A 25,781-nucleotide genomic window follows, 5' to 3' on the forward strand; every position below is an offset into this window, starting at 1 on the left:
ATTTAATGAAGGGCCTGCACATACAGTTTTTAAGTAAGGACTGTAAATAGAATTTCTCTTTATTAAATTCAAACAGAAAAATCAAACCCTAAAACCGAATAATCGAATTATTTAATGTTAAAAAAAAAAAAAAACTGAACCAGATCAAAAAAATGTCGGGTTGAATCGATTCGTCTCAAGAGGAAAATCCATAACCCGAATATCGTATCCGTAAAGTTTAAACCCCTAGTTGGTATAAATTTACGAACTTAAAAAAACCGCCTTCATTCTCACTCTCCTCTCAATCCTCCCACTTTCATACTTCTTTCAATCCCGCCATGTACGGACAGCCCTCCGGCTTCCGTCCTTCCGGCGGCGGCGCTGGCGGCTGGGGTTGGCAGCATCCGCAAGCGCAAGCGCAAGCGGCGGCACTTCAGAACCCCGATTTCTCTTTCCAAAACACCGGCTATTACCTCCAACCTCCCAACCCCCTTCTCCACCACCACCTCCTCCAAAACCAAAACGTTCCAATCCAAAACCCTAGCTTTACTCCCCACTTACACCAAAACCTGAATTTCTCTGCCCAAAACCCTACGGTACAAGCTCAGCCTAGGCCCCCTCCCCAGAAGGGACCCAAGCCGAGATTCCAGACCCCTAGTTCCTCGCCGAACAAGAGAGAGCTTCTCGAGAAGGTCGACTGCGCCGTTGACGAGGCACGCCGCAAAACTATCGAGGCTGGAGAGAGCGTGACGGCGTGGAAAGTGTCTCAGGATGCTCTGTTGATGCTCAAAGTTGACTCGTGGAGCTCCTTGGGCTTTCCAATGCAAGGCGTTCCGAATCTTTTCCGCCTTATGGTAACGGAGGGAAAGGTAAGGTGGAAGCGCGTGTATGATTCAATTAATTTTTTATATTTTATTTTATTGTTAAAATTAGTGCTCTGCTCGGTTGCTGAGGAAGTGGAGGAAAATAGTTGTGCGCAGTCGAGTGTGACACTTTGTGTGAATTTATTGGAGAGGACTGAAAGCCTTAGTAATTTGTCTCTTTGGTCGCTGAAAAGCTTATTGGAATAACAGAGAAAATTTTATACATATTGGAACTTTTTTTGTACCACGATTTGTGAAGAGTGAATCATTCTAGGTTCAAGGATTGTGAAGGCAGAAGCTAAATTTTACCTTTGGGACCCCTCCCCCGAGGTCGAAGGTAGCTCATGAGTCTAGGAGAATGTACATGCCCATGTATGTATATATGTGGGGTTTATGTATTTTCTTCTATTTTTAAGTTGTTCTTTGTATTCTTGGTTTCTATAGAGCAGATAAAACTTCGTCCTGTGATTTTTCTTTTGTTCAAAGTTTTTGGTTTCTTAGCATTCAGATGGTGCGTAAAGCTCGCCCTATTTGTTGCAGATCTTTCTTCTTTTTTGAAAAACATAAAACTAGTATTAGATTATTTGTTATTAATTCTAATAGTTCCCATCTGATAAAGAATTTGGCAACCTGCCTTGGCCATCCCTGTCATTTACTTGCAAGGCTGTGTGACGACCAATCTCTAATACTTGTAATCGTTGCCAGTTTTCCTCTTTGTTAAATGGCTTAGTAAGAATATTTTCCTTAGAAGTAGAGAAAGAAGCAAGCATGAGAGGGAGAGAGGAAGGGTGTAATATCCTGAATTGTGTGATTGTACATGAGAAGGTGGTGAATTTCTACATTGCTGAGGAGGGAGAAGTTCAAGCTTTCTATAGTCAATTGTAACCTTAATTAGTTCTTTTGGAGTATGAGCCTAGATGTGACTTGGGCTTTCCTTGGGTTATTCCAAATGGTATCAGAGCTAATTTTTATTAGAAGTGTGGGACTTGAGCCTTGCCACCTATGATGGATTTAGCCCGATGAAGACTTTAGAGATTTAAGGGGGAGATTATTATACCCCGGATTGGGTGATTGTATATGAGAAGGTGGTAAATGAGATCTTGTAGTGTTTGGGAAGGTGAAGTTCAAGCCCTTTGTAATGAATTCCAAGATACTCCAATTGTAAACTTGACTAGTCTTTTTAGAGTATGGACCTAGATGCGAATTGAGCCTTCATTGGGACATTACATAGGGGGCTTTTGAAAAAGAAGAAGAAATTATGGATATCATATATGGATCGTGTCTTATATGGCTGCCCCAAGAGAAGGTTGTTTTGTCACTCTATTTAAAATGAATCAATGATAAGAGAGATCAAAATACTGGGAATTTAATTTTTGGTCTTGGATTTTAGGGTTCTCTAAGACTACTTTATATGTTAGCCTACTTACTTTAGTTGGTTTTTGTCATTTGAAACTTGAGGAAAAAAAGGAAAACGAACCAAGAGAAAACTTTTGCCCAATTCATTTTCCCATCGGGTAATGATACACGTATAACTTTGTTACAATTCATTTCACATCCAACCAATATAATTATGTCATTTCATCAAAAATAATTTTAACTTCACATAATTACCCTCTATTTTTTTTGATCGGTACTTGATTACCCTCTTTTTAAAATTGAGTTGTAAAATAATTGTAAGAAAGTTGTAAGTTTATCATTTTCCTTCCCCATTTTCTCAGCAATGAAATTGAGGGTGAGATATTCCACCAATTTTTGTTATTTCTTTAATGCATTTAGCTTCCATTAATTCTTTTTTATTTTTTATTTTTTTGGTTATTTAGATAAATGCATTTATCCATTGCTTTGTTGGGGTTAGAAGAATAACTTCATTGCACGATTTGGAAGTGGCAATCTGCGAGAATGAGGGAGTAGAGAAGTTTGAAGAGCTGGAGTTGGGCCCTTTGTTACGTCACCCTCTTGTCTTGCATTATTTCTCTGTGAACTCAGATGTGACTGAAGTCCTTCAAATAACTGGTGAAGAGATAATTTCTTTCCTTTGGAAGTTCATCTATAAGTGTAAGTATAAAGAGATTAAGGTTGAAGAGTTTCTGGATTTCATTGCTAAGAAGCGATCAGTTGCGGGCAAGGAAAAGCTTGGGATACGAGTTCAAAGCTTGGGGTATGTGATAATCTATCCTACTTTATAATAAAATGCACTAAATGTGTAATTAAAAAAATGTCTAGGAAGGTGAAGTAGTACGTTCATTCATGGACATAAAGCTTTCACAAATCATTGCACTTTCTATAATGACTAATTCATTTTCTATGTTAGGTGAGATTTGTATGATACTTGAAGTTTGCAAGCTGTTATGTCATAGTTCATTCATGTTGACTCTCCACTAATTTTGTGTTTGCTTGTGCAATTAGATTTTTTTGAGAGTGTTGCTTTGTGCCCAAGATTGCTATTGCACAAATTGGGGTATGGGCCATACCGTATGGCCCCTTCTAGTGAAATTCAGCCTTGGGAAATTTGGGATAGTATCGTCAACATTCTTCATTTCTTTTATGTTACTTTCCTTAAATTGTTGCCACTATTCTTTTTTCCAAGAAACTCCCCTTTCCTAAACAGTTCAAAATACTGAATTATATAATTGTCTTCTGAAAGTAATAGTGAATGGTACATGACAATGTTGTCAAAGGTAAGCCAAACACTTTGAATAGGTTCTCAGGCATGGTGAGGTGCCACCAAGACCCTTTAAGCTCCAATGCTATGAACCTTTACTGAGGCATTTTGCCTTTAGCACTCATGTGAGAACCTTGTATAAATCTTGGGCATTCAAGGCGACTCTCTCTCAAATTCCTACATTTTAGGGATGGACAAAATAGTCCCTTAAAACTTCCTGTCTACAGTCCAATAGAAGAAAAACCTTGTCCACTTGATTAGTTTGCTTTGTTAAGCCATTAAGAGAAAAACGTATGGGCCATTAGAATTAATGAAAGCGGGCTGAGCGGGAGAAAATTGTTTTGGAAACCAAAGCATTCTAAGGACCGAAACCCTTCTTCTTCTCCCGACGTCCTCGTTGGGCTAGTCCATCATAGGTGACACGGCTCAAGTCCCACATTTCTGGTTGTGATAGACTCTGATACCATTTATAACGCGCCAATGGAAGGCCCAAACCACATGACCTATATTCCAAAAGGACTAGTTAATGATATAATTGGAGCCCTATTGAAACCTTATAAAGAGTAAGAATTTCTCCTTCCCAAGCAATGTTGGATCCCATACATCACCTACCTTTATCCTTATCATATAGGATATCACAAAGGAGCTAATGCCTAGAGGTTGCCATTTGCCTTTGACAACATTTGTTCATGTATATGTGACTTATGTGGGTCATGATTTTCTTTTGAGTAATGCTAAATATAATCATAGGATATGCAAGCTCTAGACCCTATAAAAAAGGATGTGCAAGTTCCGTGCAGTCATTTTGAAGAAAATGGGGGCCCATCATAAAAGGTAGATTTTTTCATGTATGGTCCTAGGTGTGCTCCACTTTTTTTTAATGGGACTGAGCGAGGTTTGCACACTCTAGAACTGTACAATCATTTTCCTTTTCTTCCCCAACTCCACCCAACATCTTTAGTTCTAATTTTATTTTCTTGGTTTCTAAATTTGGCCTTAAAGAAGAATCCGACTTCGCGTTCTGATTGTCCCATGTTAGCTAATCCACCCCCTACTTTATTTCTGGTGTTTACAGAGAAAGATGTGTTTTGCTTTATTTGAATTTTATTTTCTACGGCTCATCATACTTGTTGATTGTGATCCTCTGATATATATTCAAAACTTTGGCTGATTGGGTAGATCCTTATAGATTTGCATCATTTGCAGTCCAGTCGTGAATAGATACTGCATCCACCTTAGACTATACGTGTTTTCTTTGATCTTTCTTGAAAAGTTGATTATCGTACCTATGTAGGCTTCAAAACCATTTATCTTCTTTTGTGATGTTGCCTTTTAGCTCTCTTGACCATGGCAATAATTGTACTATTATGTATTCAGGACATCTAATTTCTCCATTGGCTCTTATATGTGCTAAGTCACTTAAGCTTGCTTTTTAATTGACATCATTGAACTTTATGATCATAGGATGCATATTTCTGTTATTCGAAAAGCGGGGAACTTAGAGAATGCCACGTTAAAGAAATCTGTAGAGGCATTGAAATCAGAATCTGATAAGAAATTCAGGAAGCGTCCTATTTTGTCGTCGCTCAAGAAGCAGCTGGATGAACGTTTCAATTCTATTTCGCAACGTATTGAATCATTTTCATCAGCAGAGAAGGATTTTTGTGGCAAACACACAAGATTTGTTTCATCAAGCTCGGATGATGAAAATAGTGATGATTGTACTTCTGATGATGAAAGGACTGACAATGCCACTGGCAACCATTTTAACTTGCCATCACAAAATGCTAAAAGTTCTGACCGAGCGAGTAGCTGCCCTTACCCGTCTCAAATTGAAGAGATGGCACGGCTTGGGTTGAAAGGTGAAATATGCGGGAACCCTTCTCATGCCAGTGGCAGCCCAAGGCACAATGAGAGGAGTGGATCATCTAAAAAGAAAAGAAAATTGGGAAAAATGAGCTGCACCACATCTGCACCCTTTGGATCATCAGAAAAGAAAAGAAAATCTGATAATCTAGACTGCACCATTTCTACAACCTCCAAAGCGTCCAAGAGGTTCGAGGTAGAAGTAGATGTTCATGCAGTAGATAATTACAGAAAGACTGACAGGTCTAGCAAGGTGAATGAAGCTGATTTTTCAATTACTGAGAACTCTATGAGGAGGTTTATTACAACCTGGAAGGAGGGTTGTCAGGACTGTACGGTGTCTGAGGTATGTTCATTATCTTGTACAGATCATACTTTGCATCTGTCCATGGCTTTGTATGACTTATCTGATGTTGAATTTTAGTTTGGCTTTGTATATGCGCGGAAACTCAATTCTTTGTAATGATTTCACGAAGTTTCTGAACGTTCTAACATTTTAGAATCATACAACCTAGCATATTGGATTTTACCTTGGGGGTCCCTCATTTGATTTTATTGAAATTTAAATATTTTTTTTTATTGAAATCTGCACTCCAATTTCCTGGATATTTGGGAGTGGATCATTCATGTATGGAAGTTATATTCATATCCTATCGGGACTAAAATTTTTTACTTCGTCACATAATATCAAATTTAACCAAGAAACCACAAAACTACCAATCTTCGCAATCACCCTCTAAACTACAAAAAAATATGTCCTTTTCCCCTTTAAAAAGCCTAAATTACCCCTAACGATTTTCAAAAAGGCAGTATAACATATTAAATTAAAAGAATTATAAAAAGAAAGAAGAAAAAGAAAAAAGTTACACATAAATGTAAATTAAAAGACATAATGAGTTTTTTTTAATTTTTAATAAAGTGCATTTTTGTCAACTTTTTAGGGGTATATTGCAATTTTTTGTAGTTTGGGATGGTGAATTCCAAAATTGATAGTTTTGGGGTGTGATTACTGTTAAGAATATAATACAAAAAATTAAATCTACATCTTTCTATCAGTTTAAGCTTTTGGGACAAGTGGTGATTACACATGGTATTGGAGCAGAGGCTTTGAGTTTGAACCATTCTACATTCTACCCCATTTAATTAAATATTCCACATGTTGGGCTACCAATTGAAGGAGAGTTTGACCCACACGTGAGGGGGAGTGTTAGCCAAAGCTTAAACTGATAAAATAGACTTAACCAAGCAACTACTTACAAGAGCTTTAAAAGTACTTCCCTATGATCAAGATCACGGATATATAAGGATCTATTAGAGTATGCATTGGCTTTGTAAATTTTCAAGAATGCCTTCCACATCATAGTTGTGAGGAAGAAAAATATTGTTTAATAGGTAATATAACTTTATTAATAGATGCAAAATGTGGAAGAAATATAAGAAACTTCACTCTCTCTCTCTCACTCCTACATGTATTTTTTTCTATTTAACCAAAGGGAGAAATTTTCCTCTTTTACCTATAAAAAAGTTTCTCCTCTTTTCTTTAAATATATTTTCTTTATTATGATTTTTCTTGAAGTATGAAGGTTAAAATGTGCATGTTCATTTTGAATTATGCCTGTACTTATATTTGTGGTGCTAATGTTATGTTTCTAAGCAGGGATGGTCTCTTTGGTCCTCAGTTTATTTGTGCTTACAAAAATGAATGCAATTTTGCAGGTTTTCAGGAGGATGCTTGACTTTTATAAAACACAAGGTCGAGGAAGAAAGAAAATCAAATTGATGCTTTCATCATTCCCCTTTGTAGGATTACTAAATGTTGCTGTAAGTCGAACAATTTGGATGTTAATACCATACTTTTGAACATTAAATTATTTGGATGAGTAAACTCATTCATTGAAGGGATGCAACCCATAGTACATGGGATGTATATAAGAGAGAGCCCCTTTGGTGATTTAAAGAAGATTTTGAACATTTAATTTAGCTAGCGAGAGAAAAAAATCTTAGTTACCAATTCATTAGAGTTTTAAGTAACTCCTAGTCTATTCATAAGGTTGGGAATCTGGTTTCTTGTTGGATCAATATAATCCAAGTTCCCTTTTATACTCCCTATGGTAGGGTGTGATCTTTTCTTTCAGAAAGATTCATTAATTCATGATAATAATAAAAAAAGAATTCTATTTGACATCATTTTGCTAGTTTGAGCTAATTGAAAGTTGAATACGGAGAAATGATGGCTGATTTTGTAGTTTTAAATAGGATTGTGGACTGTGTAGTCTATTTCTATCTACATCTATACTACTTCTTTGCATATAAAACTCAGGTTGAAAATATATTTTGTAGTTTTAAATAGGATTTGGAACTGTAGCCCATTTCTATCTAGTATCTTAGTATTACTTTGCATATAAAACTCAGGTTGAAATTACCATATTCTCTCGAGTCCTTCTGTTGCTTGTGGTAAATTATCTGTTATGAAAAGGTTGAGAAGATTATTGTGTAACATGCTTTGAACACTTGAAGGAAGAAGTATAACGCGTCAGACTTACAGCTATTAATCATTTAGCAGACATATTATTAATTAGGTTTATATATATTTGTCTTTCTACCAGAGAAGAAGGGAAAGAACACGATTATCGACTGTCAACTATTTTTTCTTTGTTTTCCTCCCCATGCTTCTTCCCCTTTTCTGTTGAAATTTAAGAGTGTTGGTTCTTTATGACATCTCTAAATTTTTTCTATCTCTTTCTCAGTATCATGCAAAATGATTCCATCTGTATTGGTTAAAACTCAGAAGTGACCATAAACTGCTTTTTAGTACTCCTGATAAGGTTTTTCTGAGATCCATAATCAAAGAAAGCTTGTTTGACAACTGGGCTTGGGTTTGATGGACATCTTGTACCCATCTTATATGCTTCTTTTGATATGCTTCCTTGCATGCTGTTTGTTGTGCTATTATGTTCCCTGCTCCACCTTTGTTTTCCACCATCCAATATTTACACTGTCAGTGTTGACATTCTATGAGTTGGTTCATGATATGCAGTCAATTGCTGAGGCTAATAGTCTTTGGACCAAATGGCATCTCTTCCCTTAAGTTATGGTGATGGTCAAGATCATTGGTTCAATCTTGTATCAGTGTTTCTGCTTATTTACTTAGAAAGGACGGTGCTAGTCGGCTGCCCAGCTTTTACCACTGGGTGCACCACTAGTGCAAATTTTTTTTTTTCATTTTCTTTTAAACATTTTTTTAACATCATTAACCAAGAAGAAAAAATTAAAAAAAAATACAATTTCACTAATAGTCACTTCCTTAACCAAAAAAAAAAAAAAAAGAAAAAAAAAAGAAAAGAAAAAAAATAACCTCGAGCTTTAACTTTGAGCGGTAATATTGAGGGGGCTAAGTAGCATTTTTCCTTTAGAAATGTAGGTTGATTGCTAAGTTTTTCATCTCTAAATCATTAGAGGTTTAAGCAAATTTGAAGTGCTTAGAAAAAGGATTGACCTCAATGTTGGGGACAAACTTGGAGCTTGTTTTATCAAATTCACAACTACTCTTTATTTACCCTTGGTAGTATTCATGTGCAGAAGCATACAGGAGCCATTGTTAACTGTAGTTGCATGGTCTTGTAAATTTCAGATTGCGCCTTGAGAAACCTACTTGCTTGTATAATTGTCTATGACTCATCTACTTACGTATTCCATGTAAATTATGCGTTTAATGACATTTGTATCAGAACGAAGGTCATTGTTCGAGTCCAGATGGTATAGGTGCTATAACTTAATGTATCCTCTATTTGTTAGGGTCGCTTCATTTTATTAATCGTCTTTTATGTTTTCTGTTTGCATGCATGTACTGACTCGCCTATGAATCTTTGATATGTCTACATACTGTCTCATTATTGATCGGAAGTTTGTTTTTGATCAGTAAATACTGTCTCATTTTATGATCCTTGATGCTTCTATATGAGATCACATGTTATGATTTAGTTGCATTTTCCATATTGCAGGTCTCATCCATCAAATTTGGAATGTGGGACAGTATATATGATGCGTTCCAAGCCATAAGTCAGAATGAATTGACAAAGACATGTAATGAAAAATATTCTGAATATGAGATCATTGATGTCGAACCTAGTCTTAAGGATGCACCAATCATAGCTGATGATCACATGGAGCGTATACACAGTGAGTAGTGTTCACTTTTTTTGGAGGGAGACGGTGTAATTGGTTTAATTGCCAAATGAACTTTAAATTGGCCAACAATTAATAATTTTTTTTAAAATGGTTGGCAGGCTTGCCTGCCACAGAAAAAAGGGAGTAAAATGTTAGGGCCCTTACAACTGTACTGCACATTTTGCACTATCTTGTATTTATAGTTTTACTGAAAAATAACCCCTAGGGTTGGTTCAAGTGGTGAGGGTTTTTGTCTTGGGAGTATGCACCCCCCACGACTAAGCTTGGCTGCAAATAATTTCTAGGGGCCACGTTCCATCTGTGAAAAAGCCAATAATTTACCTGATCTATATGATATGGGCGCATTACACAGGTATAGGGTATAACTATGTGTTGCATTTGTACAGTCTCCAAAGTTCCTCGTTACAATGCCGCTTATATATATACATGCCTCACAGTCCTAGGAAGATTATGTTTGACTTTGATATTCACCAATAAAAAGGCATATTTTCATTTGGCCTGGTGGGTATAATTTGATAATATATACTTGTTAAGTGAATTTTGGAAGACATGAATATTTTGACCCTTTCTGTGTCTCCATATCTAGCATTTCTAATAACATATATACCTTATTGTGATGTGTCATTACTCTTACAGGGGTTGCTGTTGAAGACATTATCAGTAAATTAGCAACATATTTTGAGCTTGATTATGATATCAACAGCTATGGTAAATCACTCCTTGAAAGGAGAATCATCCTCTTGAGGAAGCTTTATCATTGTGAGTTTTGGCTGGCGGAGCAATTTTGTGTCAAGACATTTAAGTCCCTTGGTTATGGGGAGTTCTTAATGTTCCTAGAAAAGCATGCCTCTTTGCTACCTGATCAGATATACAAGTTCTTGATAGGTGATATATGTGAACAATCCCCTCTGGAGGCTTGCATGCTCCAGCATCAATTGGTTGTTTTAGTATCACAAGCTTTGAATGGCTTATGGGGAGATGAAATAATGACCAAACAGATGATTTCTTCACTGCTTACAAGGCAATTTCCGTTGATCAGTTTCAAAATTTTGGAAAGAGGTTGTATGGCTGATTTTCTAGATATTGTGGGGAAGCATAAGAGCAATGCAATCTCTAAAGCTGTCATCTTTTCTGTAACACTACTTGGAATGTGTCATGTGGGAGACTTGTTGGCCTATAATGAAAATGATTCATTGGAAACCACCAAGGTGAGAATTGACATCAACCGAAAAACTGGAGCCCTTAAATCTGTTACGTCTAAGGATGCAATTGAAGTTTTATGTAGGGCCCCGATGTTGTCAGATCTAAACTTGTGGACCCATTGGGACCTCATATTTGCCCCCTCTCTTGGTCCTCTTTTAACATGGCTGTTGAATGAAGTTAACACGAAAGAGTTTTTATTTTTAGTGACTAAAGATGGAAAGGTCATCCGCTTGGATCATTCAGCTACTGTGGATTCATACTTGGAAGCTGCACTTGAAGGATGCTCTTTCCAAATAGCAGTGAAGCTATTATCTTTGTTCTCATTAGCTGGGGGAGAAAAACATGTGCCCTTGTCGCTTTTAAAATGTCATACACGCCATGCATTTGAAGTTATTTTTAAGAATTCATTGGAGACTATTGAAGTAAATGACGGTTGGAACTCTCTCATGCAAGGAAGCACTAGGTGGAAAATGGTTGATGAAGCTTCTACTAGTAATTTGAGTAGTGAATTACACATGAATTTATTCAAAATTGATAAAGTAGTGCCCGTCATATCTAGATTTGTCCTCGATTGCATAGGCTATTTCCCCACTGAGTTTCGTGGTTTTGCTGCTGATGTTTTACTTTCTGGAATGCGATCTATTGTCAAGGATCCTGCTTCAGCCATTCTGTCCGAATGCAACCAAACAGAGCAGCGTATCATGCTGCATGAAGTAGGATTGTCTCTCGGTATTGTGGAGTGGATTGATGATTACCATGCTTTTTGTTCCAGTGATCCTACTGATGTGTTCTCACGTGGATCTTCATGCTTGAAAGCTGCCGGGCCTGAGAAATGCGTCGGCTCAAAAAATATGCAAGATGTGTTGGGCAAGGTCTCCACTCCTGAAGCAAATATGAATGTACCTGCTGTGACAGATGGTCATAATGAAGATTATACTCAAGTTTGTCAATCAACTGATGGATTAAACGTTTTTGATGGAATTGGCTCTGGTCAGATGAATTTTCCTGAACTTGATGAACATAGGAACGCATCCATGGTCATTGAATCTATCAGGCGGGATGAATTTGGTCTGGATCCAAATCTTTCTATCATTGAGAGTAGCATGTTGAAGAAGCAGCATGCTCGCCTAGGGAGAGCACTTCACTGTCTTTCACACGAGTTATATTCTCAGGATTCACATTTTCTTCTTGAGTTGGTAAGAACATAGCCTTTGCTTCTTTCATTGTGCTTCCATCAACTATATACATGAATAATGGGATAAACGTATGTGTGTATAGAGTTGATTTTTCTGTGTATTATGCTCTTTTTTATATGTAAATAACAGGATAAACCATATTGGTGGTGTGATCTACAATTGCCATGTAGGTTGTAGAACTTCTTTTTGGTGGTCTTTTTTTTATTAAGCTTTTTTTGGGGGTCTTCAGAGATGCGTTTTTTTCTTCTCTAGTGACTAGGATTGCTGGCTAGAAGAAAAAAGGTTGCCTGGGAAAAAAAAAAAAAAAAAAAAAAAAGAAGACTTTCGTCTGCAAGTAAGGTTGTCTAGCTTGATTAGAGCTGCCTGACTTCCTTAAAAAACTTTGCTCTAATTTCTGGTTTGACTCCATGCCGATCGAAGTCAAAGTTGGAGTCCATACAATACTCCAAAAAGTCCGACTCCAGCTCTAACTCCAGTTTGAATGCATTAATATTCAATGAATTTTGCTGGCTTTAATGAATTAACATTTAATATATTGTGTCGTAGCCAGGCTATTGCAGATTAGTTTTGTTTAAAAAAAGAAGAAGAAACAGGTTATAATAATGACTTGCCTTGGTCTCACTCACTTCCACATGGCATAGTGTGCTCTCTCTCTCTCTACCCCCAACTTCCCTATGCCCCATGGCCTGCACCAAATCAGCTTCTTCCTCACTAGCAAAGCCTCGTGGGGCCACCTGTAGTGAAGCCTTGTGATCTCCCGATCTTCTTTCTTTCCCTCCTTGCCCCTTTCTAGGGTTTTCTTGTTGGTTATGGAATCTGCAAAGATTAAATATTGATGCTTTGTCTAGTTTGGACCATTGATGACTAGTCCCTAGAGCAGGCTTCTCTCCCTACGGCAAGGTCACGAATCAAAGGTTTGGTTGACTGATCTAATCAATTTGGCTTTGCACTCTACATCTGATCTGATCTGATTTGCTCTGTTTGTGTTACACATACTTTGTGTCCTCTCTATGTTTTAGAAAGGGAAACATCGAATATGTTTTTTTTGGGTTTCAGGCCTTTTGAACGTATGTTTGGTATTTGGGTGTAGTTTTTTTATCCACTCCAACTCTAAGGAGCAAAGTTGGTTTTAGGGCTAGGCAAAAACTTTTTAACTATGACTCCGTCTGACACCTGCTTTGACTCCATAAGAGTCGGAAAATTCAAAGTTCAGAGTCGGAGCTTTTGTGTAAAAAATAGTCAAAGTTGGACATATCCGAACTCCAAACTCTTAGTAATATGTCAAAATAGCTAGGAAATTGGTAGGGAGGGTAGTGGGACAGAACTGGGACTAGCTCTCAAGAAGGGGCCAATAAGAGATTTAAGATATACTTCTTCATTTTCTATTCTCTACTTACTTATCCTAAAAAACCCTAACCATCCTCCTATATCTCCCAATTGCCTAACCCTAAGTTCTTGATCCTTCCATTCTCCCTCTCGCTTTCTCGAGAAAGTCCTAGCCCCAATCACACTTTTTCTTTTCTCTTTCTGAATGTTGACATTTTGGACTTGTGGAAAAGCATTGGGAGTCCTAGATGTTTGTTGTTTGAAGCCAGGTTGTAGAGGTTAAGAATTGTTCTTATCTCACCTTTATTATCCCGGGGTGCATTCTTGCTAAAAGAAATTGCTGACTTTGTAGCTATATCAAAAGGAAGTAGTCCCTTCGTGAGCTTTCAGTGCGTAAAGGTTAGTTTTGCTTGTTGTGCTCCCTTCTTTTGGCTGCTGGAATGTGAGGCTCGTAGGCGATGGCGCTAGTCCTTGTTTCCTCTCTCTCTCTCTCTCTCTCTCTCTCTCTCTCTCTCTCTCTCTCGTATTTGTATTCCATTTGGTTCCCAAGAAAATTTTGGATCTATATGATTTCCTGATGGGTTTCTATTTACTCCTGCAATTTCTTGTGGACCAAACGGGACGAGTGATTTGTTTTCTATGTGTTCTCCTAATGTTTGTGGCTTCGACGCTCTGACTCTGACTTTGGCTACTCCGATCGGAGTTGGAATCTGCTTTGATTCGGAGTCGGAGAACTCAAAATGACCTCTGACCCAAGTCGGAGTCGGAGTCGGGGGTTGGAGTTCCAGCCCTAATGGGGTCCTGTCCCTTGGCCCATCAGTGTGTCCCTCTCGGCCAGCATGGTACGGGGCGGGTAGGAAAAAAAAAAAAAAACCAAGGCGGGATGCGGGTAGGATATCCAGCCGCCTGCCCGCCCCACCTATAAATACAAAAAAAAGACCCTAAGAGCATTAGCATTGGATTGGCCATCTTATTCTTCAAATTTTGACTAATATATAGCTTTTTCACCTTTAGCTAATCATTCAAAACTTGAAGTCTACATTGGATTAGTCATCACACTCTCTATAATAATAAAATATTATTATATTTTTTTATTTTATTTTCATAATTTTCAATAACCTCCAACAAATCATATTTATTTTTATTTTCACAATCTAACAATCTATAATATAATAATCTCATATGTATATAGATGGTAAAATCTCATATAAATAAAAATCTCATATCTATAATATAATAATCTCAAAAAATACTTTTAGACTTGCTATAGTTCTTTTCATATTTGAAAAGAAGAATGGATTTACTGTAGCTTATAGTTTGGATGAAAACAATTTAGCTAATTCAATGTGGAGCAAATATGGATGATATTTGCTAAATTTGAAGATGAAAAAGCATTTGGCTAATCCAATGCCAATGCTCTAATCGATTCATAGTTCATCTCTCGATTCTTTTCTTCCGCTGCTACTCTTCTTCCACTTCTTCTCCTCCCACTCCAAGCCTTTTTCTCCTCTCGTCTTCGTCGTCGTCATCTTCTTCTTCTTCTTCGTTAGAGACCTATGGCCACACGATTGGCTAGGTTTGGTTTGATTTTCATTGGTTGTTTGATTGGATTTTCTATTTTCGTTCAAGTTTGGGAGTAGAGGAGCATCTGAGCCATGTATTTGGTGGTTTCCATGTAGGTGGGGGTATACGGATGGGAACTGAGCCGCCCATTTGCATGTAGAACGGACGGAGCTAGGGAGTATACGGGGGCGGGGTGTGGGAGGGGTGGTATCCGCCCTAGTTAGGGCCTTCTTGGTCGGAGTTGGAGTAGGAGTCCAAAAACGACTTCAATTCCATTCAAAATTGGAGGTCAGAGTCTTAGAGTTTTATCTCCAACTCTCTCGAATTCGAAGCCTAGCTTTATCTACAAATATGAGGGTTTAGTTACAAAGAATACTTTTGCGCTTCATAGTTGGATACCATTTTTTTTTTTTTTTTTTTTGATAAGTAAGAAGTATGTTTCATTGATATGAATGAAAAGTTGTTGGATACCATTGTTTGCACCCAAGGGGATTTGAACCTTAGACCTAGGGGGAGAATACCCCAAGCTGAAGGCCTTTATCACTTGAACCTTAAAACTAGATCTCACATAATTTGAGGCATCAAAATCTATAGAAGTTATTAAAATTTGGAAACAGATTGTTGATCTATAATCTGTAAGCCTTGTATTATGGTGGAAACAAAAGAACATAGTTACTTTATTGTTCCTGACATAGTCAAGGATTGCATTGACTTTTTATGTTTAAATTTGAATTTATTGTAGCATACCTGTAGGATTTATATTCTCACTTACTAACATTTTTACATGTATGTCAGTTTGTAATGTGGAGCGGTAGATGAATATTTTAAGTATTGAACTTGGAAAATGTGATCTAGTTTATCTTTTTTCTAGTTTATCACTTGTAAAAATATCATACTTGTTTAATGTATGCAGTATAATCCCAATCTTATAAAAAAAAAATCCCAATCTATAGAAATCTTTATATGTACAAATTCTAAAAATGAATTGGATTATAGGCTTTAAGTTCAAAATAGGCTGCATATAAGTCTATTTTTTCCTGAATTTATTGTTCATTGTGCTTCAGGTTCAAAATGCTGATGATAATATTTATCCAGAAGATGTGGAACCAACTCTGACATTCATTCTTCGAGAGTCGGGTATCATCGTTCTAAATAATGAGCTAGGCTTCTCTGCTCAAAACATTAGAGCGCTTTGTGATGTCGGAAATTCAACAAAGAAAGGATCTAACGCTGGATATATTGGGCAGAAAGGCATTGGCTTTAAATCAGTATTCCGTGTATGTTTGAACAAACACTGTTGTTATCTTTCTTTGATTTCATTTTTCTTTTCTGATAAGTAATAGGTAAATCATATATTAGAAAAAAAAAGATGACAGTGAGTTGCCCGAGTGCACAGGTGGTGTCCAAGTTATCTTTCTTTCTTAATTTCAAGTCTTTGTTTTATTTTAGGTTAGTACATTTTTGTTAGTTTTTTCTTAAATTTGTACTTTGTTAGCTTTGTTGCTATCTGTTTGTTTCTCCAAGTGATTCAATTGGATTATTATAGTCATATGGGGGGTTTTGTATTCTCTCACATGTCGTATAGTTAGAGGATGTACATGAGCCCAGCCCAAGCTAGAGCAACTTCAAAACCAACCTAAACATAGGTTGGCAGGCCAAATTAAGGCCTTTGCAAAAGGAGAACAGGTCCAATTTGACCTAGTGAAAGAAGCATCATAGAGTGGGAGGTCAACCAAATCACAATCAGCCACGTGATCCATGAAATCTTCAAGACCTCTTCTCTTATTTTCAGCCAGTAAGAACCCCTTTATATTTGATTACTTAAGGCATTCATTTGAGTTTCCACTAATGCGCCAAGGTAGATTGGAAACTGTACGGATGAATCTGAGCTCATTCTATAGGTCTTGTTTGTGAGAAACTGAGGCTGGAGCATAGACTTATGTAGCCATCCGTTCCAAGTTGTAGTCTAGGGATGTGGTATTCTATAGTGATGGTCTAGGTTCCAATGTTAGAGTTGGGACATGATTTGTTTAAATAAATCCAAGAGCCCCCAGCTGCACTTTTCGAAGGAACATAGCAACTGCCATCATTGTTTTAAAAATTTTGATAGATGGAGTACATATTCTTTGACAGGTTTCTGCTATCACTTCCGGTGTATAAATAGCCTTGATTGCTTTAAACACAATCGATTTTTTTACTCTATTGCATAGCCTTTTGTTTTCCCTGTCTTATGAAGCTTGTCTGAGTCAGCAGGTCTGGTCTTAGGTCCGATAGTCTCTCTGTCCTTCCACTTTGAAACTATCTCCTCGAAGTCGTCCCTGTTCGCTAGCAATCAATCCCAACTCCCATTAACCACCGAGTCAAACAAACTAAGACCAATCATCTACTTTCAAGGGGTAAGAGATACTATAAGTTTGAAATTATGTGGTTAAGCTCGTAAGGATTTGTGGAGGGTGAAAGATTGACCTCTTATTGCTTTCAAGGTGCCTCAAGCTATGTTCTGGAGTGCAAGCTATAGGCCTTGAAAGAAGACTTAAGATCCTTGAACAAGGAAGTTTTCAGTGACATAGGTAGAGACAAGGTGATTTGGGGACAAAAATCAAGGGATTTATGGTTGAAACAGGGTGACAGGTGCATGAAGATTTTCCATAAGGTGGCTGATTAGCATGGGAGGAACCACACAATTGACTCCTTAAAGGTTAATGGCACAATGTGCTCTAATACTCAAGAGGTGAGGCGAGTTATCATATTGTACACTTATATAAGAGGTGGTACACTGAAGTAACTGAACAGCTTAATTGGAGATTCAAATTGGATGGATTATTTGTGGAGGATGAGGCATATGAGGTAGTAAAGGCATTGAGTAGAGACAAGGCCTTGGGTCTAGATGGTTATTCCTTGGCTTTCTTCAAACATGTTGAGTTGGTATAAAAGATGACTTGATGAGGGTTTTGATGTGTTATGGAGATCAACGTCTTAAGGAGGCTTTCTTGATTCTCTTCAATGTTTTTTTATTGGTAGATAAGATTTTATTGATCATAAGGATAGGCAAAAGCCCAAGTACACGAGACATATACTAGTTATACCTTATAGTCTTATTATCTTATCTACTAATTACTAGAAAACTAAAAATAAATAAATAAACTCCACTAGATGTTCAATACATATTACAAACAAAACCAAATTGTCTTAAGCAAGTAAGCAACAATTGTTCTTGAATAAAATTTCACAAATCTTCATTCTTCAAGATTCCAAATAGATTCCCAATGCAGTCTTTGACTCTTCAATCATCAATAGTTGTGATGAATGATGGTCCCAACTCTATATAGAAAAACATCAAATAATCAATATTAATAAATTAGGATAATGAAAACAAACAAAGAACAACAAAATCAACACAATTGTCAATTACATAGTAGCTAGTTTGCAACGTGGCAAACATCACAAATCTAAGATTCTGATCTATATTTTAGACAATGACATCAACCTCACAAAACTGTCAACACAATATTAAATCAGCAAATGCCACGCAAATGACAATGACATTTGGAGCCACACAAATCATACGGATTCATACCTAAAAATGAAAATGACATTCGGAGCCACACAAATGACACATGGATTCATCTTATATTTTAGCAAATGCCACACAAATGACATTTGGAGCAGAAAATGAAATGTGTTGTAGGTTATATATTGATGAAATTCGAAGTAATAAAATTCTCATCACTAAAATTGAAACAAAAGATCAAACTCATCTCAGTCGTAGACTATAAATCTTCAAAATCATATGGATTCATACCTAAGAAAAATACCGTGGAGGCTGGGTGTGGGATGCGACGTTTGTCGGAGGGATGTGGAGGCTGGGCCACTACCGCCGATGTCGCTGCCGTTGGAGAGTGGAGACTGAGAGGAGGGCTGCGCCGTTGCGGATGCTGGAGAGGATGAATTGATGAAATGAGATTATAAGGGAGAGGGGACTGCTGAGGGCTTGAAATGGGAAGAGAGCAGGGTTGTTTAAACCCTAGGCAGAAACGTTCCTTTTTTTTTTTTTTGTTTTTGTTTTTTTTTGTTTTAAACTGCATAAGCAAAACGACGCCGTTTCACCTATTTAAGTGAAACGATGTCGTTTTAGAATGGATGATATATATAAAAAAAAAATTGGTTTAAGACGTTGGCCGGTTCAGCGGTTTCTCCTGGTTCGAACTGAGACCGAACCGACCGACGCCGGTTTTGATAAATACCACCACTGGCCGACCGGTTCCCTACCGGTTTCGGCCGGTTCCGAGCTTAGCCAGCCGGTCTGAGTCAGTCCCGATCGGTTTTTTAGTTTCTTATACAGTCCTATCAGAAATAATGAGAGGAAGTAGGTCGGTAAGTTGGAAAGGGTACTTTTGATACGTGTGACTACCACCTTTGAAGTACATCCTCTTCCAACTAGCAAGTTTCCGCTCCATTTTTTCTAGGGCATCATCCCAAATTAGTAGATGAGATGTCTTACATCCTAGGATAGAAGCCATACTTTCCACATTATGCACTTGCCCTACTGGAACTACGTCTGATTTGCCCAAGTTCACCTTTAATCGAGAAACGACTTCAAAGCATAGAAGAAGAGCCCTTAAGGCACAAATATGTACATGGCTGATCTCACTAAATATTGTAGTATTGTTGACGAATAAGAGATGAGATATATTGAGAGAGCCAGTAGTTGCCTCCTCCGTTGAGAAGTTGGATAAAAAAGGGATCACCTTGTCTCAATCCCTGTGAGCTTTGAAAGAAACCTCTTGGTGTGCCGTTAATGAAGATAGAAAAGTGTGTAGTAGAGATGCAATGCTTGATCCATGAGCACCATTTCACCCCAAAACCCCATCCCTTGAGCATATATTGTAAGAAGCTCCAATTGACTTGACCATATGCCGTTTCTATAACTCGTTTGCAAAAAGCCCTGGCTATCCCGAATTGAGTCTACTATCCAAGCATTCATTGGCAATAAGCGTTGAATGAAGCATTTGCCTCCCCTTAACAAAGGCATTTTGGGGCTTTGATATTAATTTCTCCACCACCGTGCTTAACCTTTTCGCCAAGACTTTTGATATGATTTTGTACATCCCATTGAACAAGCTAATATGGTGATAATCTTTAACCTCAACCACACCCCTTTTTTTTTGGAATAGGACCAATGAAGATTGCATTGAGGCTTTTTTCTAACCTTCCATTTTCATGGAATTCTTGGAAAACCCCCATGATATCACCCTTGATCACTTCCCAACAAATATGAAGGAATGCCATAGTGAAGCCATCTAGACCTGAAGCTTTATCACCATCCATGCTTTTTAACACTTCAAAAGGCCTTTCGAGCCATAATTCTTTTTGTGAGTCGATAACTTGATAGGGAAAAGTAAGTCCATCTAAGCTTGGTCCCCAAGAAAATTGTTCCGAAAGCAAATTCTAATAGTAGTTAACAATGTGATCTGTTACCTCGGATTGGTTAGAGATAGCCACCCCATCCACCACCAACGTGTCTATGGCATTGTTCCTCCTATGCGACTTAGTCACTCGATGAAAGAAGTTGGTACATTTGTCCCCTTTCTTCAACCATAGGGCTCTCGATGGTTGTATGGCAGCATACTTATGTTCTTCCTGATTTAGATTTTAGGATATTCTTGATTTTTGTACTCTTTCTAGCTAGGTGTGTCTAACATGTACTTGTAGTGCTTTTTTATCAAATAATTAAATAGCTTATTAAAAAAAGATACATGATTTTCATTTTTGCTTGCACCCCTAAGCTTTATTGTGGATGCTGGGTTGACCAAGGGTTATTAAAATGGTATTTAATATGTGTATGACTTGTGCTTTTGTAGCTCCAGGAGTGAATGATATGAATTGCAATAAATTCTGAAGCAGATTATTTAATCTAGTGTTATGGTTTCCGAAGCAAATGGTTTAATATGGTTTTGAGGCTCATCTCCAATATAATCAATCACTCTGTTGACTATGATCATCTTTAACGTGCTCTCCACTGCTTTATTGTGGTGCTTGGGTGATCTATGCAAGGTTGTTCGGTTGTATTCAACTTAAAAGAATTAAATATTTTCATTGGGTTTTAATTCTGTACACCATATGCATGAATATAATTTTATTTGGTAGGGTATTGTTTTGGTTTGTTAAAATAGTGGTTACACTCCATAAGAAGGAAGCTTTTTGAATGTGGCTGGTCTTTCTGCAGGTAACTGATGCTCCGGAGATTCATTCTAATGGATTTCATGTCAAATTTGACATAAGTGAGGGCCAGATTGGTTTTGTTTTGCCAACAATAGTACCTCCATGTGATATAGACATGTTTAGCAGGCTGGCATCTTGTGATGCTGGTCATTTGGATCCTAAAATCTGGAACACTTGCATTGTACTTCCCTTTAGAGCGAGATTATCAGATGGAACTGTCATGAACAGCATTATGACTATGTTCTCAGATCTTCACCCATCTTTGCTGCTCTTTCTTCACCGGCTTAAGTGTATTAAGTTTAGAAACTTGTTCAACAATTCACTCATAGTTATGAGAAAAGAAATCATGGGGGATGGCATTGTTAGGGTTTTGCATGGAAAGGAGAAAATGACATGGTTTCTAGCATCTCAGAAGTTGCGAGCAGATGTCATCCGTCCTGATGTGAAAACAACAGAAATCTCAATAGCATTTACATTGCAGGAACCAAATGATGGGGATTATGCTCCACTTCTTGAACAACAGCCTGTTTTTGCATTTCTTCCTTTAAGAACATATGGTCTGAAATTTATTATACAAGGTGATTTTGTCCTTCCTTCATCTAGAGAGGAAGTAGATGGAGATAGTTCCTGGAACCAATGGTTATTGTCCGAGTTTCCGGGTTTGTTTGTTGGTGCAGAGAGATCCTTTTGTGCTCTTCCTTGTTTTAGAGAGAATCCAGGAAAAGCTGTGTCAGCATTTTTGAGCTTTGTTCCACTTGTTGGGGAAGTTCATGGTTTCTTTACTAGTCTTCCCCGGTTGATTATTTCTAAATTACGTATGTCAAACTGCTTACTTTTGGAGGGAGGCAATGACAGATGGGTTCCTCCATGCAAGGTTCTAAGAGGTTGGAATGAAAGAGCTTCTATTCTTCTTCCTGATGGTTTGCTGAGTGGTCATCTTGGCCTTGGATTCTTGAATAGAAATATAAAAATGTCTGATTCATTAGCAAGGGCACTGGGTATTCAGGAGTATGGACCCTCAATTCTACTACAATTTATATCCCGTTTAAGTCATGTGGAAAATGGCATCAATTCAATGGGCCTGAGTTGGTTGTCTTCTTGGCTAAATGAACTTTATATAATGACATTCCATTCTTCTGGACAAATTCTGTTGAACTCTGATACAGAAACAGACCTAATAGAAAACCTTCGAAAAATAAAGTTTATTCCCCTTTCGGACGGTACATACAGCTCTGTCGATGAAGGTACAATCTGGTTACCCACTGATGCAATAAGCACTGGTTTTGATGGTGTGCAAGGTCTAGAAGCTTTCCCAAATTTATTTGCTAAACTCCGGACTGTCAGTCATGCCCTCCTTTCTACATCAACTTCTGGTACCTCCGATACGTCATGCATGGACATGAATTTGGTGGACAACCTTATCAAGATGTTTCATAGGATTGGTGTCCAGCGGTTGTCTGCTCATGAAATTGTGAAGGTGCACATCTTGCCAGCTGTATCAGATGCCCGAGTTACAAATAGGGACAAAAATTTGATGACAGAGTATCTTTGCTTTGTTATGATCCACCTGCAGTCTAGTTGCCCTGATTGTCGTGTTGAAAGGGAGTACATAGTCTCTGAATTACGAAATAAAGCTTTTGTTCTAACAAATGATGGCTTCAAACAACCTGTAGAGGTGTCAATTCATTTTAGTAAAGAATATGGAAATCCAGTCGATGTAAATAAGTTGGCCAATGTTGTAGATATGAAATGGCTTGAGGTTGACCCCACCTATTTGAGGCATCCGGTCACTGAATCTCTCACATGTGGGCTGATGAAATGGAGGGCATTTTTCCAGGAAATAGGTGTCATGGATTTTGTGCGAATACTTCAAGTTGATAAGACCGTTGCTGATATATCTCCAACCATTTTTAAGAATATAATGTGGGAAAGAGATATGATTTCCCCTGAATCAATTGTCAAAGACTGGGAATCTCATGAATTGGTCCATTTAATAGCTATGTTGTCCAAAAGTGGCTTGCAGCAAAGTTGTATTTTTTTGTTGGAGGTTCTTGATACACTATGGGATGGTTATTTTAGCGACAAAGTTACAGGTTACTGCACTCCGAAATCTGGTGGAGATAGTAAACCCTTTAAGTCTTCTCTTTTGAGCAGCATTTGTGATGTCCAGTGGATAGTATCTAGCATGGATGATGAGCTTCACTATCCCAAAGATTTATATTATGATTGTGATGCAGTACGTACGATTTTGGGCACATATGCTCCATATGCTGTTCCAAAGGTTGGTATGATACACACTGGCTGCTTTTTGGCTCTTATCATTTAATTTTTATTTTAATCTTTTTTTTTTTTTAATTCTGCTTTGTTCTTAATGGGAGTCTATCTAATTCACGTAGTTACTCTTTACAGATTCTTTTTGTTAGTCATAAAATATCGCAAAAGGTGCCTTATAATTACACACTTCTAGAATCGTGAGGATTCTAGTTTGTTTCAGAGATGGCCTATGAGTTGGTTTTTTAATTGGATTGCCTTGGACATGCTTTTGTCAAATGTAATTTTGTAAGAGAAAGAGATGTAAATATAACCAAAAGTCAATCTGTGAAAATGTAACCTTTATTTATTTTTCTTTTTTTTTTCCCCTTTAATGAGAAGTATAATCTTTTTTTTTTTTTTTTACTTATCAAAAAAAATAAAAATAAAACCAAGAATTGTTGAACAAATGAAGTCCACTTTTATCAATCGATGGGTTGAGCTTTATGCCCTTGCTTGTTTGATGGGAAATGCTCTGGCAATGCAATGCGAGAGTGAGAGAGATCCTAAACTAAGAGCTATCTGCTCTGTTTGAAAAGCTCTCTTTGTAGCAACCTTTGCTTCTGTGAGTGTGTGTTTGTATTTTTTTTTTTTTGGGGGGGGGGGGGGGGGGAGGTGGGAGAGAGTTTATATTTATATTTGAGATTTTTTTGCGAGTTCTCCAAAAAAAAGGAGAGAGAGGGAGGGGGAGAGAGATTTTGTTGTGACACACCTACATAAAACAAAATTTATATAACCTTTGATGGCATTCTATGTGTTGGTGCCAATGCCAATTCCAATTCCATTTTAAATGGTTGTCCTCCCTCAAATGTTACGACAACCGTTCTATCTATAAACAATTCTGAACCCCGGGGGGGGGGGGGGGGGGTGTTTGTTCTTGATGCTGGCAGGATTCGTAGACTTTGATAGGGTCTTGCTCGTGAGTAGAGGAAGAGAATTCTGACCTTAGTAACTGCTTATAGAACCTGGAAGATACTCAGTTTTAGACTCTTACCTTACATGGCCAGGTCGTTTGATTATGAATGTGCAAAAGAATTCTTCTTTCAGAACTAGCAAAGATTTGGATGTGGTTATTGGCTGATCTTAGGTGCTAGTCATTGTACTTTTAAAAACAAAAGGTGCAAGTCATGGATAACATCTAGAGACGACTTCTATCATCTGTTTCTCAATGGCAACTGACTGCTTGAGTAGGTTGGGTGACCAACATGCATCACAAACATGGTCCCTGCCATTTTGAGTTCAGTTTTTCCATTCTAGTGCTACATGTTGGAGATATTGGGCAATCTAATAAATTAGATAGTGCCTAGAACGCATGTATAGAAAGTTAGTAAATTATACATACAAATGTAGTTATCACTTGAAACTGCTGTATCTCCCTGTATACTTGGAGGACTTGGCTGGCTTAAATTGCTGCAATTTCTTTATTATGCTTTTGTTTCTCTTACTGAAACAGGTGAGAAGTGGAAACCTAGTTAGCAATATTGGGTTTAAGATTAAAGTTATATTGGATGACGTTTTGGAAATTCTAAAAGTATGGAGAAGATCCAAGACACCTTTTAAGGCCAGGTATTTTTGCATCTTATAATTTGATATTTGATGTTTGTTATCTTATAATTTGATATTTGTTGTTATTAACTGTTCTTTTCTGTTCGCCATGTGCTCGCATTTTTTACTTCATGGGATTTTATCTTTTATTCTTTGTCTTTGATTGAACTCTTCATGCGTATTTTGTAGTGTTCTCTCTTTTTCACATAAAAATTCCCTTATGTTGGCGTACTATTTCTTTTGTTAGTAAGAATAACATTTGTAAAGTTTATTAACATCTTGTGTTTATGTTCTGTTGTGGCATGTTATTGGTATACCAATCACACTTCTAGATGAATATTGGACCATATATACGTTTTGCCCAGTATTATCTTTAAAGTAGTCACAAATGGCTTAAGAATAGTGCATTTTTTTTTTTTTTTTTCGATAAGTAAGAAGTAATTTGATTGATATAAAGATAGGCATAGCCCAATTACACTGGAGGTATACATAGTGCAAAATTTTGACTATAGGATTGCTGTACAATAATGCCACCTTTGTGGTCTTCTCAGGGCGACCCTTCAAACAGATATTGGTGCTTTTTTTTTTTTTGATAAGTAGATATCAGTGCTTTAACCACGCGATATTACGTAATTACTTTACCACTGTCTATCATCTGGGGTAAGTAGCCTTGCCGATTAGACGTGCATTTTGAGTCTGAAATGATGTAGTGTACATTTTACTTGGTTGATTGAATAAGAACTTGTATCAATTTGGACATTTGTTTTGATTTGTCATGGCATCTGCGCTGCATGCCATCCTTTTGTTCTCTTCACATTGTGCTTTTTCTATTGATGGTTTCATGGAATGTTAGTTGAT

General features: G+C 37.4%; 1 protein-coding gene across 3 annotated transcripts in view; it reads left to right on the plus strand.

Moving 5' to 3' along the window:
- Nucleotides 1-251: 251 nt before the first annotated feature.
- Nucleotides 252-25,781, plus strand: part of LOC121251463 (protein NO VEIN-like) — a 29,628-nt gene continuing 4,098 nt past the window's right edge. For 2 of the 3 annotated variants that reach the window (XM_041150732.1, XM_041150739.1), the window contains exons 1-10: nt 252-848; nt 2,663-3,000; nt 4,969-5,716; nt 7,087-7,191; nt 9,372-9,549; nt 10,195-11,195; nt 11,226-11,957; nt 15,911-16,123; nt 21,073-23,349; nt 24,832-24,944. In XM_041150732.1, the coding sequence (XP_041006666.1) occupies nt 318-848; nt 2,663-3,000; nt 4,969-5,716; nt 7,087-7,191; nt 9,372-9,549; nt 10,195-11,195; nt 11,226-11,957; nt 15,911-16,123; nt 21,073-23,349; nt 24,832-24,944 (6,236 nt within the window). In that variant the 5' untranslated portion in view covers nt 252-317. Of the gene's footprint in view, nt 849-2,662; nt 3,001-4,968; nt 5,717-7,086; nt 7,192-9,371; nt 9,550-10,194; nt 11,958-15,910; nt 16,124-21,072; nt 23,350-24,831; nt 24,945-25,781 lie in introns of all 3 variants that reach the window. The other variant, XM_041150726.1, reaches the window with a different exon arrangement.

Source organism: Juglans microcarpa x Juglans regia, chromosome 1D (genome assembly GCF_004785595.1).
Source record: "Juglans microcarpa x Juglans regia isolate MS1-56 chromosome 1D, Jm3101_v1.0, whole genome shotgun sequence".
In the NCBI taxonomy this organism is placed as follows: Eukaryota; Viridiplantae; Streptophyta; class Magnoliopsida; order Fagales; family Juglandaceae; genus Juglans; species Juglans microcarpa x Juglans regia.